Raw genomic sequence first — 15,616 nt, forward strand, 5'->3', positions numbered from 1 at the left:
TCCTATAGCAGGTGTCCCCAACACATGGGGAAGTGTGGGTAGACTGTGCCGGACAGAGATGGGCTTTAAGGTCCCCCTCAGGGCAGCACTTGCTGACCTGGGTCTAGGGGTCCGGCAACTCCTTCGTGGCCACCTCACCCCAGTCCATCCCATTCTAGCTAATCCAGGATGGTGTAAGGGCCAGCATTCTGTCCCCATGAGGGCCGTGGACACCCTCGACCTCCTCATGGGCTAGTCAACGTGTTGTCAGCCCTGCACCACACTATCTTCTCCCTCTGCCTAGCCCTGCTCAGTGTGCCTGCCCCCCACTGCCCGCCCCCCATGTGTTCCCTGCATGTCCCACTTTCTTAGCCTCCAAGAAGCCCACCTGCAGGGCAGACAGGGTGCCGTGTCCCTCAGGACGAGGTGGTGAGGGCAGCCACCTGCTGTGCTCTAGTTAGATGGTGGCATGCTCCTCACTGCCTCACCAAGTTCAGTGGATTCGGGGGCTGCCCTGTGGCTGTGCCCCACACTTGGTGTCTGCTGCCCCTCATCCCGCCAGCCTGGGCTGGCGCTCAGGGCTTCTTCCGACAAATCTGCATCCTCTTCACATACTTTTGGGCTGTTTCCACGGGCTTGGTCCCTTGTTGTGTGTTTGTGGCTGTGATTTGTGCGGCCACAGTGTGGATGTTGCCAGCAGGGGTGCGGGCAGTTCTGGTGGGAAGCAGGATGAGGGCCTGGCTAAAACTTCTCATGCCTGTTGACTGACTCCTCAACTTCCATCCCCATGGAGCCAAGAGAGGAAAAGCTTCACTTCCGCCTCGTCCCGCATCCAGGGGGCTGACCCGTCTGACTACTTCCTGCACCAGGGGGTAAAGGGGCTCAGAGAAGCTGCAGAGGAAAGAGAGCAGCAGCCCACAGACGAGGATGTCCCCACTTGGCCCCGCTTCTCCATCCTCACCCAGGACCCTGTCCTCCCTGTGCAGATGCTGTGGCTGGTGTTCCTGACCCTCCCAGGCCTGGGGGGCTCCGTGCCCATGTCCCCGGGTGAGTTCTGACTCCCTGTCCCCACCCCCTGCCCTGCTACTCAGACCCCTCACTGCCAGCTCAGGCTGGGACTGGTCGGTCCACCTCCGGGAGGGACTGAGTGTGAGAGGTGGTGCTGGGGTCCCTGATGGCTGTCTCCTTTGCTTCTCAGATCCCGACCTGGGGAGGGAGCGGGCTGGCCCTGTGGGGGTACATGATGCTCCTGCTGGTCGGTGGCCATGGCAGGTCAGCCTCCGAGTGCACAGTAAGGACCGTGAGCAGTGGCAGCATGTCTGCGGGGGCTCCCTCGTCCACCCTCAGTGGGTGCTGACCGCAGCCCACTGCACTGAATGGTGCGTCACTCAGCCCACTGCCCCCTTGGGCACGTGGAGTCGGGGTGGGGACCCCAGAGAGGTGGTGGGAAGTGGACTGGGGGCAGGGCCAGGGGCTGCAGGGGAAGCCACCTCTCTGTCAGTGGCAGCCTGATTCCTCCTGCGAGGTGAGTCCTGCCTCCAGCCTCCTCTGAGAAGCCCCCGGTTCCCCCTTCCGCAGGGGTGACTTGCAGGCTTGTGCCGTCAGGGTCCAAGGTGGGCAGCTGAGACTCTATGACCACGACCATCTGACCAAGGTGACGCAGATCATCCATCACCCCAGGTTCAACGCCAGCCTGTCTGTGGAGGGAGGTGCGGATGTCGCCCTGCTGAGACTGGAGGCCCCTGTGATGCTCTCCCATCACGTCGGCATGGTCTCCCTCCCACCTGCCTCACTAAGGGTCCCTGAGAGGCAGATGGGTTGGGTGACTGGCTGGGGTTACATCAGACTTGGAGGTAAGGCTCTGGGAGACCCCATGGCTGTGTGCGGAGATGCAGGGTAGTCCCAGATGTGTGGTTGTGGCTTTGTTGAAAATGCTTTGTTCTCTGTGATTTGGGGGCACCCTCTCCTTTTTCACTGTGGTAAAATATTAGTAACAAAATTTTCCAATTTTAACCATTTTAAAGTGTATAATTCAGTGGTGATAAGTATGTTCACATTGTTGCACCCCCATCACCACTATCTGTCTCCAGGACATCCTCCCAAACAGAAGCTCTGTCCCCATCAAATACTCACTCCCCACTCTCCAGCCTCTGGAAGCTTCATATAAATGAAATCACTCAATGTGTGGTCCTCTGTGTCTGGCTTCTTTCACGGAGCATGTTTTCAAGGCTCAGCCACGTTGGAGCAAGTGTCAGTGCTTCATTCCTTTTTTATCGCTGAATAATAATAGTCCACCATATGGATGGACCACATTCTGTGTATTTATTCATCAGTTGATGGACACCTGGGAGGTCTCCATTTTTGGGCTCCTGTGAATCATGGTGCTGTGGACGTGTGGGTACCAGCACCTGTTAGAGCATCTTTTTTCAGTTCCTTTGGGGTCTGAGGAGAGGAATTTCTGGGTCACATATTAATTCTATGTTTGATCTTCTGAGGAGGAGTTCCTTTTTGAGCCAGAAAGTGCACGGAGGCCCTGGGGCATTTATTCTCTGCCAGGCCATGCCAGGGACTGCCACATTTCTCACGGGGTCCTCACCACAACAGTTGGGGATATTTGGACCTCGACTGTCCTCCTGCAGATAAGTAAAACCCAGGAGAGAGAGGCTGGGGCCTGCCGTGGTCTCAGGTGTGCGGGTCTGAGTCAGAAAGTGAAAACTTGAACCCATCCCACTCAGAAGCATTTCCTCCCTGTCATCACGCACTTCCTCAGGTCAAGCCCTAGACCATCCCTTTTCCCAGGGAAAAGAATTCCTGGGAGAATGCTCTCTCCTAGGTCATTCTGTCCTAAGGCATATGGAGCCCAGACTCCTGCTGACAGAGCCCTGCATCCTGGAGCTGGACGGTTTTAGTGGATGTGGGGAAGCTGAGTGCAAGGCCAGGGCAGCTGGTTGTAGGTCAGGGTCAGGGCTGGCAGTGGGGGCCCCCATGCTCTCTGCTGATGGCTGGGGGAGCCCTAGTATGGAGCAGAATGAGTCCCTGTCCTCATCCAGCCTGTCCCCACAGCGCCGCTGCCCCCGCCCTACCACCTGCAGGAGGTGGAAGTGCCTGTTGTGGGGAACGAGGCCTGTAACCAGTGCTACGAGAAAGCCTCCTCAAACAGCACTGAGCAGATCATCAGGGATGACATGCTGTGCGCGGGGAGCTAGGGCTGGGACTCCTGCCAGGTGGGACCCCATGCCCGCCCCGTCCTCTGTCTCCTCCTCGCCTGGGGCCGAGAAGCTCTGTTGCAGGGGCACGTAGTGGTGCTCACTGAGTCCTGCCTTTCCCCACAGGGCGATTCTGGGGGCCCACTGGTATGCAGCTGGAATCGCACCTGGGTCCAGGTAGGGGTCGTGCGTGAGCTGGGGAGACATCTGTGGTCATCACGACTTCCCTGGGGTGTACGCCCGAGTGATGAGCTACGTGTCCTGGATCCACCAGTACGTTCCCCAGACCCCGGATGGGCCTGGGGTGGGGTCCGCATGATGGGGAGACTGCTAACCTTCCCTGTTGACACATGCTTCTTCCTCCGTTCCAGCCTTGTTCTCCCAAACCTCCCCGTCATCTCCTGCTCCAGACCCTTCTTCCCTTCTAGCCCCTGACCCCATTTTCCAGGCTTCCCTGATCCTGGGGAGGGAGACATGAGAAGACTCTTAAGGCAGGTGTCTCTCAGCAGTAGGGTGGGCCCTGGGCCCATGGCCTCCTGCTCACCCTCTATTTCTGATTAAACTTGGAAAAGCCAGCTCCTGGCTGTGGTTTGAAATAGCGATGTGGACTCACCATGGTGTTGGCTGAGGGAGTGGCCTCCCTGAAGGGCCCCTGGGCTCTGGCATCCAGCTGGGTCCCCACGTCTGGGTGTGGGGATGCTTTCCCTGGAAACTTCCTGGGAGGGCAGGTGAGTCACCCGCGCCCCAGTGTCAGTCCCTTTCTACCGAGAATGTTGGCAGGTTCGTTCTGATCATCAAGCCCCACCCCCCGCCCCGCCTCCGGGCGATGCGGATTCAGGACACTCAGAGGGGTCTAGAGAGTACAGGAGAGGTTTTAATCCAGGAGGTAAAAAGGTGATCCTTAATCCCATCCTGCCTGGGCACGTTTCAGGGATGCAAGGTGGGCGCTGCCTTCAGCCGCTGACTGGTTGGAGCTGCAGGAGGGTGACAGGAGATCCAGTCCCACAGGGACCAGCCAGCCTGTGAGCCCTTTCACCTTCCCCCATTTCTCTCCCTGAGGCTGAAGACACAGGAGGGGAAAGTCAGTCCCACCTGGGGCCTGGAGGTGCCTCGGGGGTCCTGCCCCATTCTATAGGTTCTATGGCATCTCCAAGCTTGGGATCTGGGGAATTGTGGGCTGCAGGCCACGGTGAGGTACCCTCTCAAGAAACTAGGACGCTCTCGCCTCCCTCCTCCCCACCTTTGTTCAGGCCCGGTCCTGGGAGCAGGAAGCCACCTCAGAATATGCCCCAGGGACATGAGGCCTGAGGCTCAGGGCAGATGAGGATACTGCCCAGCTCCCTCTCGCCAGCCCTGGACTGGAGCCTGGCTGGATACTGTGTGGACTCCATCCTGGGCTGAGCTGCTCAGCCTGCGTTCTGATGTTTCAGGGACCTCCCGAAGGCTGTGCCAGGACCGCGTTCATGTGTGTCTGTGTGTGTGCATGTGGGTGTGCCTGTGTGCACATGTATGTTTGCGTGCACACACAGTGCACTTGACACGTGTGTCCCTGGCTCCCCTCAGCCTTTCAGAGAGCGCCCCGTGGGTGCCAGGCTCTGGTGTCTGGGAGTGATCACTGGTAGCCCACAGTATCTCTGAGGGCTGCACTTCTTTTTTTTTTTTTCAATTTCACGTCCAATCTTCCAGTGTGTCCCCTGGAGTTAAACTGGAAATACCTAGCCAGGCGATCTGCCCCAGGCTGCCAGCTCTCCTCACCAAATCTCCCTTCTTTATGAGGTGAAGACTCCATTTGTATTTCTCGATGGACCTGTGACAGGTCCCACCAAGCATCTGCAGGCACTGGTGCCTCCTGACCGGAATCCTGGAACTCGGGGGGATGTTGACCTTGGTCCAGTGGTCCTCTGGCTGCTGTTTGAAGAACCAGCTTGGAAGGAAATAAACAAGCCAACTGAGTTCCCCTGAGGCTGGGCACTGGAATTTTTTACACTAATCCTGGGCTGAATCAGCCTCAGAGCATCTCCCGTCCTGCTAGGCATGAGGCTCCTTCCTCAGCTGTGAGCCCACGCGGGCTGGGCTAGGACACCTGTTCACCATTGCCAGTTGGACAGAGGTGGGTCCGATTCTGCAGATGTTGAAATCATCAACCAAAGCCTTCAATGCACCTCTTAAACCCATACTCTGTGATGTAAAGAAAAAAGCACACACTTAATGAAAAGATGAGAAATCTCAGTAGATAAAAATTTAAAAAAAAATATAAAAATGAAAAAAACATGAAAGGACCAGAGGCTGTGTTCATTTAAAAAAAAAATCTTTCTTCCTGAGACCAGGTCATTTCAACTGACCGATCTTCTCTTCCTCGAACTTTCTCTTGTCAAATTCATTCTGCTGTGAAATTCATCCATGACTTTCAGATGCTGTGTTTTCCATCTCTGATATCATGCTTTAAACCATATTTTAAATAATTTGTTATTAATGGCTGTGTTCCATTGTGCTAAATTGCAAAACTCCTAAAAATTAACAGCAGGCTTTGTGGGCTGGTATGAGCCAACTCTCACGAGGCCACATGGGTCCTGGTTGTCCACCACCCCAGGCGGTGACCTCTGGTGCCTGTGGCCTCCTCGGCCCTCTAGCCCCCAGTGCCCTGGGTGCTGGGTCTTTTTCTCAGTTATAAACCCAACCAGCAGTCATGTTTTCTGGGCCTTAAAGAGGAATCCACAGACCCAGTGGGCTGAGCAGGGCCGACCAGAACAAAGGAGATTTTAGGTGTGAAATTCACCAGCGGGGTGGCTGTTGGACAGAAGAACGTGTCTTGCTGGTCCGTTTTGGTTGCTCCGCTGGGAGGAGGTGACCCTGGCAATGGAAGCTGCTAGCTCGGCCAGCCTGCTAGGGGTGTGCGGGAGAGAGGGCTGGGAGGGGGTTGGGAGCGTTCGCACCCCGTCTCTGCTTTACCCAGCTGGTTTCTAACTGACCCCACCTAAATTGGCCCTGCAGGTCAGGAGGGTGCTGAAGACCCCACGGTGTGGGGAAAGCCCACCCACTCTCTGTCCTGAGCTGGGCACTGTGTTCCTCCCCGAGTTGGCTGCACTGGACTCACAGTGTCCCTGAGGGGGCTGTGATGCGGCGGGGGCCTGGGGGACAGGCCAGGGGCCTGGGCTGGGCTCAGGTTGGCTGACACCTATGGCTGCCCAGTGTCTGATTAACCTATTTGAACACCATGTTCAGGGCAGGGCAGGACCGAGGTGGGCACATTGGGTGAGGCTGGTGGCCACCAAAGGTGGTCTCTACAGGGAAACCCAGCAGGGTCTGGGGGACTCTCATGTGAAGGCTTCAGGGGTCTTGGTGCTGGAGAGCCTGTGACTATCCATGCATTCACCTTCCTTTGGATGAGTGAGATGTGTTACACTACTCTTTTCTTCTATCATGTAAAGCCGGACTGAAACTTGTTGGAAAATCCAATCACAGCCTTTTTAGAGGCTCCCATGCCTACCCAGGGCACTTTGCAGAGTGAAATGTCTTGGAATGCCTGCAGGGTCTACCATCCATCCCAGCTGCTCTGATTCGCTTGCTTTCGAAGCCAACACTCAAGCTTTGTGTCCCTCCTGGAGGGTGGAAGACCATTCCCGAGGGTGGCTCCTCCACCTTTAATCAGGCATCATGGTCGCTTCTGGTGTTCAGAGAGAGGCCGGGGTGCTCATCCCCAAGTGCAAACCTCCCGTCCCCAATGGTGTCCTTTTGTCCCGAGGGCAACTGGCAACCCCAAGGAGGAGGAGGGAAAGGAGATGTAGATGGAACCTCCATGATCTGGGAATCAAGAACCGGGTCTTTACAACCGCCATCCAGGGACCCACCTCCCTGAGACAGAGCTCATCTTTGAAGATGTAAAACAACGCCTTCACTACCGAAGATCCCCGTGTGCTCCTTGGAGGCCAGCCCCTGTCTCAGCCTCAGCCTCTGGCCTCTGGCCCAACTCTCTCCACCGCGGCTGTTTGTTTATCTATTGTTTATTTTCAGTGGAAGCCTCTCTTTTTTGTTTTTCACCTGCATTTACCTGTTCAGGACATTGGTGCTGGTCCAGGTTTTGGTGATCGTGCATAAGGCCAGTCTAAATACCTTACCTAGGTTTTCATGGGGATGGGTTTCCATTTCTCTTGTTCACGCAATGCTATGCATCACTGCATCCTCTCTAGCCTTGGCTTTGTCAATGGCATTGAAAATGCCATTTGAATAGATTTGTGTGTATTTTAATTTGCGTTTCCCTAATGACGAATGCATTTTTTCCGTGTGCTTATTTGCCATTCACATAGCTTCTCTCGTGAAGTGTTTAAATCTTTTGAACAATTTCTTTCATGGGGTTTTTGTTTTCTCATGATGGTATCTGGAGAATTCTTCATATGTTCTGGAGGCAAGTATTTTATGTTTTGCAATTATTTTCTCCCTGTGACTCCTTGCCTCATTTTCTTAAGAGTGTTTTTTGAGGAATGGAGGTTTTAAATCTTGGTGAAATCCAATTTATCACCAATTTTTTTTATGATTCATGCTATCTTTTGACTAGCATTTAATTTGCCTGTAATATCTTTTCCCATCCTTTTACTTTAACACTTGCTTCTCTGTTGTAAACAGTATACATCCGGATGTTTCTCATATTCACCTTCGATGTTAGGATTTTAACTGGTGAGCTCACTCTCTTTGTGTCTACACAATTATTGATACACTAGTTTCTACCACCTTCATTTAATAATTTATATTGTTCAGCTCTTTCTGTTTCTTTTCTTCCCTTCTTATCTTTCTTCTAGAACAGATATCTGTGTGTGACTCCATTAGACAAGACGTTTATCAGCCTCTCATGTCTCCTGGTCTCACCTCCTCCCAAATCTGTCATCATCTCGATGGCATCTAGGCTGTTAACTCTGCGTTATTGTGGCTCTCTCTTCTTGTTTCCTTTGATGTTACCTATTTCTTTTTTTAAAGATAACAGTAGCCCCGATCACGCTATTTGATTTTCTTTGCTCAATAGATCTCTTGCAACATTTTCCTTTTATCAGAGCTTTATCTAAAAGGGCTCAAAGGTTTGGGGTGAGGTGTTCCTGAGAACATGCTTACGTTGCCCTTATCTTTAAACGGCTGTTCCCTTAGTTCTAAATGATTTTCTTCACCACTTTAAAATAGTAGTTAATTGTCAACTTGCGTCGGCTGTTGCTGTTGAATCCATCTGGTACAACATCTGACTGATGTTTTGCAAATAACCTGGGACTTCTCAGGATGCCGGATATGGTCAGGATCCACCCTCCACCTGCCTGACTCCTCTGGCCCAACCCTGCCCCTGGAGGATATGGCCTGCTGTCTTTTTTTCTGGTCCTGCCCTGAGATGTGGATTCAGGGGAAGCACCACGTGGAAGGGGAGGGAATTGTGGTGGCGGGGGATGGCAGCAGGTGACATGTGGGTGGAGCATGTCCCACTGTGGGTAATGGAGGCTTTTACTGCCGAGGCCTTTCCGGAGCCAGTAGAACGTGCTTCCACGTCATCCCACCCAAGGGACTAGGGGACTGGGCCATGACCTACGAGCTCCCAGTGATGGGTGGAACTGCCTGACATCCCATCCTGAACAGGGAACTATATTCACTATCTTATAATTACCTATAATGGAAGAGAATTTGGAAAAGAATATACATATGTGTCTACATATATGTATATATCTGAATCACTTTGCTGTACACCTGAAAACTAACACATTATTGTAAATCAACTACACTACAATTAAAAAAAAAAGTAAAGAGCCATTGCAGGAAGACGCAAAGATTTCCTCAGGCCCTGATGGGCACAACAGTGTCTCACATAGAGTTCCCTCCTGCGGAATTCTTCATAAAGCACCCAACACTTGTGTGCGAGTGTGGGTCCATGTGTGTGTGTTCAAAGGACAAATACAAATTAAAATAAGAGGCTTAATTCCCCTGTTGAAAATAAGGGGAGAGGACCCCCCCCTTTCCTCAGATCATTTGCTTAGAAGACGGGCGAGCACTCCTCCTGTCTTTGAAATGCATACAAACACTTTTGAAGACTAGACAGGTCTCTTGTCAGCTCTGTGACCCAGGCGTGTCTTTCTCCAGGACCTGGGAGCCTTCTTGTGGAGATGTGAGCACCAAGGGAGGTGGTGCCAGACCCCCAGATCCTGGGAGCCCTGAGTTACAGGACTACCTCCTGCAGTGGAGGGAGAAGCCTGCTTTCCCCTGGACAAAGCCAGAGGGCAGATAGAGCTTCACCTGGTTACCAGGTGAGCCCAGAGGAGTGTGTGTGACAAGTGTGCTGTGAGGTCCTTCTCCCTGGAGAGCCTGTGAGTGGGATCTGCTTGCCCAGGTCTGTCTGGTGCCCCCAGTGGGCTGCCACTGTGGGCGTACCCTTCCCAGTAATCGCGGTTCTGTAGTAAAAGTGGTTTCCTTCTCAGCTACCTCTGTGGAGAGGACTACGGGATGGGGAGAAGACATCGTTAATTATGTTTCCCTGACAGGGGTTGTGTGTGTGAGTGAGAGTGTGTTGGGGGGATGGGGTGTGGGAGGGGGAGGGGGAAGGGGAGGTCTTCTAAGAAGCAGGGAATCTGGTCCACATGCCCCAGCTCTTTCCCAGCTTGCTCTCAGGCTCTGGGGTAATTTGAGACTCTCCAGGAGGAAGCAGGCAGATGTAAAGGCCCTTTTCTTCTTCTGAGAGCAGCGCTGAGTCTGTGTTGGGGCATGTAAAGTGCATGGCAGGGGTGGGTTCCTGCACCCATGGCCCCCGCCAGGTTGGAGTTGGAAGTGACAGGTGCCCTTGGAATCTGACTCAGACACATATTGTGGGTGAGGTGGACCCAGGTCCTTCAGAGATGGGAGGTGACTCTCCAGTGTCCCAAGCCTCAGGGTCCTGCGGACAGTCAGGACACAGCAGTCGTGTGAACCTTGAGGCTTCACAGTGGGCAGGACAGTTCTTTCTGGAACCAGGGAGGAGGCTAGCTACTCTTCTTCCTCTATCAGATGGCCCCGTCCCAGTGCCCCAGGCGACACTCCATGGAACCCAGCTGCGCCATCAACCACAGACTGGGAGGGTGATGGTGGCCTGATGTCCAAGCAAGAGGCCTCTGGGGAGTCCCATCCGGGGGCTGCAGGTGTGGCGGAGCAGGGAACTGCCGGGACCCTCCACCCTGTGGACCCTCATCCCAACCCTCCAGGCAGAGCCGCCTACCCGCAGACACAGCATCTACCTACAATTCTGTGTAAGCTGGTGTGTGTACATGTGGTATGTGTGTCTTATGTATCTGTGTGTACACATACGCACACCTGAGCGCTGGTTGTCAATAGGCCCCTGGTGTCCCCGGCCCTCAGAGAGGACAGGAGTGTGCCAGGGCCCCCAGCTCAGGTGCCCGGGATGGCCACCCACAACCACAGGCTCATAGGACTGCCTGCTTTCTCTGACTTTGCACTGAATCATCAGTGTCCCTGGGACTCAAACTGGAAAGAGCCAGCGGGGGTCCACTCCAGCTGCCAGGTCTCCTCCCCAAACGCCTTCATTATGGGGACTACCTCATTCTATTTCCAAGTTTTGTTCAGCTGCACCTGTGATGGGTCCCACCGGGTACCTGCAGGCACTGGGCTCAAGGCCTTTTCCGGTACCTCCTGCCCAGCTCTGGGAGGCCTCTGAAGGGCATCTGGCTGGGAGGTGTGCAGAGACCAGGGCCTGGCAATGACCTAGATTGGGGAGCTCTCCAGTGCCCCCAAACCACACTGTCCAACCCTGACTCTGTTTGTTTAAAACCAGCGTGAGCAGAAAAGAACCAGGCAGACTCCATTTTCTGCAGCGAGTGGGTGACTGGGGTTCCTCGCCCCTTCCTGTGAACTGCGGGGTCCTCCCTGCATCTCCCCTCCTCCCTAGGGATGGGGGCTCCTCAACTCAGCTGTGATGCAGCTTCAGCTGGGCCTGGGGGCCTGGGGTCACACATAGGGGTTGGGTACTGTTCCCATCCTCTAATCTTGTCTTATCGCACTGTTTGGGGCCGCAGGTGGGTCTTAGACCACTTTCCTGGTAGCCCGGGACCTGAGGCCCTGAATGGCCTCCATGGGGCGGCCCGGGGGCTGCTTCCTGCTCTCCTGCCCAGGCCCCCACCCGCCGCCTGGGGCAGAAAGCCAAAGCCCAGCGCTGACGGCCTGGCCTCGGTCAGTCGCCCAGTCTATCAGGCCGTATCACGCGCTCCTGTGCCCACTTACTGAGTTGGAAGGATAAATGCGGACCTTGGAGGGAAGGCCGGGAGGGGAGAGCCCTGGAGGCTCGCACTGAGGGAAGATGCCAGCTCCTGTCCCGTCCACACTCAGCTGAGCCTCAGGCCGCCCTCCCTGGAAGCTGGTGCGGGGTCCGAGCCCCCCGTCCACGGCCCTCTGCAGATGCTGTGGCTGCTGTTTCTGCCCCTCCCCTGCCTGGGGGGCTCTGTGCCCCCAACCCCAGGTAAGTCCAGACCCCATTCAGTGCCCTAAGGCTCCCGGGACCCCATCCCTGCCCCCAGGGGCAGCCCCGGAGGCAGAGAGGGGAGGACTGTCCTTTTCTGAGAAGTTTGCCTGCTCCTGAGCTCCAGGAAGGTCACTGTCTGGGTCCCTGATGTCCCCGTATCTTGCCTCCCCAGGCCCCAGTCCGGGACATGAGTTGGTGGGCATCATTGGGGGATGCGATGTCAGCCAGGAGGTACCTGTGGCAGGTCAGCCTGAGGATCTACAATACAAGAGTTGGCCGGTGGCTGCACCAGTGTGGGGGCTCCCTCATCCACCCGCAGTGGGTGCTGACTGCTGCCCACTGCATTCGGCCGTGAGTAGTGCCTGCTCCCATCCCTGTGGCCGGGTGCAAGGACGGCAGGGAGCAGAGGGGGCCAGGGAGGTGTGCTGTGGGCTCCCTCGGGGCTCCTCCTCAGCTCTGGGTGCTCCCAGCCTCCTCTGAGAAGCGCCCTGTCCCCTCTCCCCCAGGGACAACTTGTTGCCTCGTGATCTCAGGGTCCAAGTCGGGCAGATGAAACTCTATGACCATGACCAGCTGACAGAGGTGACTCTCATCATCCAACACCCCAAGTTTGTGTCTTCCCGGGGTGGCGCAGACATCGCCTTGCTGAGACTGTGACGCTTTCCCATCACATCAACGTGGTCTCCCTCCCACCTGCCTCACTGAGGGTCCCCAAAGGGAAGATGTGCTGGGTGACTGGCTGGGGTGACATCGCATGCAACTGTAGGTATTAGAGAGACTTGGTGGGGAAGGATGGGAGGCTGGGGAGGCTGGATCTTTATGGAAAATGGTTTGGATCTTTTGCATCCCCAGGGCTGGGTGTGATGCTTGGGTTTTGAGCAGGAAGCTTCTGGAACAGACCCCAGGACCTGGGCAGGCAGCTCTGGGCTCTGGTTCACACCTCCGCTGTAGCTTTCCTGGACTCTGACCACCACAGCCTGAGTGTAGAAGGTGGTCATCACATCATGGGGGAGGGAGTCTGGGGTTGCTGAGTTTGGGTGGCCTGCCAAGGTCCCAGGGCTCCTCTGTTCCTGAAACAGAATTTGCACAGGGATCCTGTGAGTTCTGACCCAGTCTAAGAAGAACACTCTCTCATCGATTGTCCTGTCCCAGGCACGTGGAACCCAGGCTCTGGCCAATGGAGCCTTGTGTCCTGGAGATGGATGGGCATTTAGATGTTCAGAGGTCATGCGGTCAGATCCGGGCTGTGGAGGATGTGGGGAAGCTGAGTCAAGGGCCAGGGTTCCAGGTCAGGGTCAGGGCTCGCTGTGGGGCCCCCCACCTTGTGCCCTCTGCTGACGGCCAGGGGAACCCTAGCTTGGAGCCGAATGAATACCTGTCCTCACCCTCCTCCCCACAGTGTCGCTGCCCTCACCCTACCACCTGCAGGAGGTAGAGGTGCCCATCGTGGGGCACAAGGTCTGTAACAAGCACTATCAGACCTTTGAAGATGGCAACAACCCAATCAAGGACGACATGCTGTGTGCTGGGAGCAAGGGCCGTGACTCCTGCCAGGTGAGAGCTCAGACTCACCCTTGCCTCTGGCCCCAACTGCCCCCCACCCATAGCCTGTGAGTGGGGGACCCGTCAGCCGCATTGCTGAGTGCCATCTCTTCCCACAGTATGACTCCGGGGGCCCCCAGGTGTGCAGCTGGAATTGTGCCTGGGTCCAGGTAGGGGTCGTGAGTTGGGGCTACAAGTGTGGTCTTCACAACTTCCCTGGGGTGTACACCCAGGCGATGAGCTATGTGCCCTGGATCCGCCAGTATGTCCCTCTGTCCCCCAGGGCCTAGATGAGGCAGACCCTCACCCTTCCGTCTCTCAGGGATAGGCCCCGAGAGGGGAGTACAGAGAGGGAGGGAAACCCCAGGAGTCAGAAGACTGCTTGTGATTTGATTGTCATTAAATGGTGTCAGAAGCTGCTTTGATGCTGTGCATGTGCTTGGACCACGGTGTGGGCACCTCAGCCCAGCCCCAGAGGAGAGAGATGGGCCCACCTTTGGGGCAGGTGTCCTCTGCTCCTCTCCCTCTGACTGTCCACCTGCTTTCGTAGGCCCCCGTGGCTTCTGTCTCAGACTTCCATCCCTTCCTCCACCACCTTCCCCCACAGCAACAACTTCACTAGGAAAATGGGGTCCCCATTGGCACTTCCAGCTTTTCTGGCTGTTTGTTATGGAATGTGTCCTTGGACACTTGGTCTAAGGCATTCAGAGGTGCTTCCAAGTGACATTGGAGGAGAAAGTGGGGCCTTGGGTCTGCATGAGGGAGCCCTGGGATGTTGGGGGGCCCAATGGGGAGGGGGGAGCCCCAGTCCCTGTCTTGAACCTGTCCTGTTTCTAGCTGTACCCCAGCCCCACAACACAGCCTCCTGCCTCCACCTGGCCCAGCCCCTCAGGAACCACATGGAAGAATCAACTTTTGTGGAAAAGAATGTGGTCTCTGTCCCGAGTGGGGCCCTGGGCTACTCCCCCCATGTGAGCCAGCGGCTGCGATGAAGACCAGGCCAGGGTCCTGCGGCTGCCCGGCATCCGACTGGCCTCTGAGCATGGATCCTGGGGGGTGGGTGTGCAGGTAGGGCAGCAGAAGGGGGTCTGGAAGCGAGAGACACAGGTCCCAGGTCTGTGCTCCTCAGGGCTTCGTGCTTGTGAAGAGGGGCCCCCACAGCCTCTCTGTCACTGTCATGGGATGATCAGGCCCACAGAGTCTGAACAGAGAGGAAGTTTCAGATCAGGCAGCAGTGCGCTGCTCTCCACCCTGCTGGGGGTAGGGGGCAATCAGGAATCTCAGCTTCCTTCCCCCAACCCCCAGGCTTCAATCCATCTCCTCTGCCTCACCAAGATGCCCATTTGGGAGACCCCTGGGTCAGAGCAGCTTCTGCTCAGTGTCAGCGCCCATGCCTCACTCAGCCATCACCCCTCCCCAAGTGCCACAGACGCAGCCCCCTTCTCTTCCCACTGTCGGCACCTCCACACTCGGCCCTCTCCCACACACCCTGCAGGCTCCCAGCGGGTGGAGATGCCTCCAGGCTGCCTCTGCTTCTTCTCAGGTTCCTAGGGGTCTGGTTGCTTCTAGGAGGGGGAGGCCAGGAAAGGCCTCACCTCCCCTGTCCTGCTGAGGGAGGCTGGTCCCAGCATCAAGGAGTGTGTGATTCACTGTGAGAGTCCAGGACAGGAAACCAGAGACAGAAGCCAATCGGTGGCTGCCTGGGGCTGTCTGCCCAAGGTGATGGGGGGTAAGGTAATGGTAAGAGGGTCTGGGGTTTCTTTTCAGGGTGATAAGAATGCTGTAAAAGGGACTGTGGTGACAGTCTGTGGCCTAAAATCCACTGACTTGTACGCTTGAAATGGGTAAATTGTGTGGAATGTAAACTATATTTCAACAGAGCTCTTTAAAACCCCCTGAAAAATTAAACTAAAAAGAATTTAAAAGACCCCACGGCTCTCATTTCCATGATGAATTCACAGATGCAGAACCAGGACAGGAGTCCCTGGAGGAGTCACAGAGACATCTGTGCCCACACCCCTGGCAGCCTTCCCTGTGCCAGGGACGGGGGTCTTCAAAGTTGCAGCCATAGGGTCTGCATCAGGACCACCCTGGAGGTTAGTCTTCTGTGGAGCTCCAGCATCCAGCCCCTCCTCAGCCCAAGTCTGGGGAACTCCTGCTTAGGGTCTGGGTGGTGTCCCTTGCCTGCCTCCCCAACTTGGGTGTGGTCATGTGACCTAGCCCAGCCACAGAGGGGCCAGCTGTGCTGGGAGCCAGGATGCTGAGATCAACCATGCTGATGCTGCAGGTGGCCACAGTGACAGTGTGGTGGGGACAGCTCCCTGTCCATTGACATCCTCCTGCCCCTCATCCCTGATGTATCAGGATTCAGTACTGAGCACCTGGGGTCATGATGACTGGGCTGTTCCATCCTTCGGGGTCT

General features: G+C 55.6%; 2 protein-coding genes across 2 annotated transcripts; both read left to right on the plus strand.

The window, feature by feature from the left end:
• The first annotated feature begins 391 nt into the window (after positions 1-391).
• On the plus strand, positions 392-3,591 carry LOC105064935 (mastin-like). The gene is given in 6 exon segments (XM_010949971.3): positions 392-1,026; positions 1,178-1,358; positions 1,558-1,832; positions 3,043-3,203; positions 3,312-3,371; positions 3,373-3,591. Coding segments are annotated over 6 exon segments (870 nt in total). The 5' UTR covers positions 392-965; the 3' UTR covers positions 3,505-3,591.
• Positions 3,592-11,588: 7,997 nt separating this feature from the next.
• Positions 11,589-13,484, plus strand: LOC141573964 (mastin-like). Its single transcript, XM_074346884.1, is given in 7 exon segments — positions 11,589-11,649; positions 11,825-11,879; positions 11,881-12,003; positions 12,159-12,304; positions 12,307-12,414; positions 13,052-13,206; positions 13,314-13,484. Coding segments are annotated over 7 exon segments (819 nt in total).
• The last annotated feature ends 2,132 nt before the right edge of the window (positions 13,485-15,616 follow it).

This window comes from Camelus bactrianus, chromosome 18, assembly GCF_048773025.1.
Source record: "Camelus bactrianus isolate YW-2024 breed Bactrian camel chromosome 18, ASM4877302v1, whole genome shotgun sequence".
Classification (NCBI taxonomy): domain Eukaryota; kingdom Metazoa; phylum Chordata; class Mammalia; order Artiodactyla; family Camelidae; genus Camelus; species Camelus bactrianus.